The sequence below is a fragment of the Numida meleagris genome, unplaced genomic scaffold, assembly GCF_002078875.1.
Source record: "Numida meleagris isolate 19003 breed g44 Domestic line unplaced genomic scaffold, NumMel1.0 unplaced_Scaffold503, whole genome shotgun sequence".
NCBI classification, from domain to species: domain Eukaryota; kingdom Metazoa; phylum Chordata; class Aves; order Galliformes; family Numididae; genus Numida; species Numida meleagris.
In genome coordinates, this window is record NW_018364719.1 from 13,407 (window position 1) to 14,995 (window position 1,589).

A 1,589-nucleotide genomic window follows, 5' to 3' on the forward strand; every position below is an offset into this window, starting at 1 on the left:
TTCAAGATGCCCGAGATGCACATCAAGGCACCAAAGATCTCCATGCCCGATGTTGACTTCAACCTGAAGGGCCCCAAAGTGAAGGGGGACGTGGACGTGTCCGTGCCCAAGTTGGAAGGAGACCTGAAGGGCCCCGACGTGGACATCAAAGGTCCTAAAATTGACGTGGACCTTCCCGACGTGGACGTTCCCAGCCCCGAAGGTAAAGTCAAGCTGCCCAAGTTCAAGATGCCCAAATTTGGGGTCCCCGGCTTCAAGGCAGAGGGCCCCGAGGTGGACGTTGGTCTCCCCGGCGCCGATGTCGCTGTGTCCGGCCCGAAGGTCGACGTCGCTCTTCCTGACGTGGACATCGAAGGACCCGAGGGCAAACTGAAGGGCCCCAAATTGAAGAAACCCGAATTCGGCGTCCCCAAAATCTCCATGCCCGACATCGACCTCCATTTGAAGGGCCCCAAAGTGAAGGGCGACGTCGATCTGTCCGCTCCCAAAATGGAGGCGGAGCTGAAGGGTCCCAAAATGGAGCTGAAGGGGCCGGAGTTGGAGGTCGAGGCGCCCAAGATCGATGTGGAAGCCAAGGGCAAAAAATCCCGCTTCAAACTGCCCAAATTCGGCTTTTCCGGCCCCAAAGTGCAAGGCCCCGAGGTGGACGTCAAGCTGAAGAAACCCGAGGTGGAGATGGCCGGCCCCAAAGCGGAGCTTCAAGGCCCGGAGGTGGACGTCCAAGCGAAAGCGAAAGGCTCCAAGTTCAAAATGCCGTTCCTCAGCATTTCCTCCCCCAAAGTTTCGATGCCGGACGTGGAGCTGAACCTGAAAGGGCACAAAGTGAAGGGAGAGCTCGACCTGAGCGGCCCCAAAGTGGAGGGGGACGTGAAGGGGCCGGAGGTGGACGTCAGAGGTCCCAGTGTGGGCATCGAGGCGCCCGACGTGGACGTGTCGGGTCCGGAAGGGAAACTGAAAATGCCCAAATTCAAAATGCCCAAATTTGGGCTGAAGGGCGAAGGGCCGGAGCTGGAGGTCGGCGTTCCCAAAGGAGAAGTGGAGCTGGAAGGTCCCCAGGTGGAAATGGAAGGCCCCGAGGGGAAGGGGAAGGGGCTCCACTTCAAAATGCCCGAGATGCACATCAAGGGCCCCAAGATCTCCATGCCCGACGTCGACTTCAACCTGAAGGGCCCCAAAGTGAAGGGGGACGTGGACGTGTCCATGCCAAAGATTGAGGGCGACCTGAAGGGCCCCGACGTGGACATCAAAGGCCCCAAAGTGGACGTGGACCTTCCTGATGTGGACATTGAGGGCCCAGACGGGAAAGTGAAGGGCCCCAAGTTCAAGATGCCCGAGATGCACATCAAGGCACCAAAGATCTCCATGCCTGACTTCGACCTGAACCTGAAGGGCCCCAAAGTGAAGGGGGACGTGGACGTGTCTGTGCCAAAGCTGGAAGGGGACCTGAAAGGTCCTGACATTGACATCAAAGGCCCCAAAGTCGATGTGGACCTTCCTGATGTGGAGCTGGAAGGCCCAGAGGGGAAACTCAAAGGCCCCAAGTTCAAGATGCCTGAGATGCACATCAAGGCCCCCAAGATCTCCATGCC

The 1,589-nt window shown here is 58.6% G+C and overlaps 1 protein-coding gene across 1 annotated transcript in view; it reads left to right on the plus strand.

Annotated features, from left to right (window-relative positions):
- The window catches only part of AHNAK (AHNAK nucleoprotein), a gene marked incomplete at its 5' end in the record, with an annotated part of 23,167 nt that overhangs the window by 13,401 nt on the left and 8,177 nt on the right, over positions 1 to 1,589 (plus strand). Inside the window, one exon of the mRNA XM_021383723.1 lies at positions 7 to 1,581. Coding sequence (XP_021239398.1) covers positions 7 to 1,581 — 1,575 coding nt within the window. The remainder of the gene's footprint in view (positions 1 to 6; positions 1,582 to 1,589) is intronic.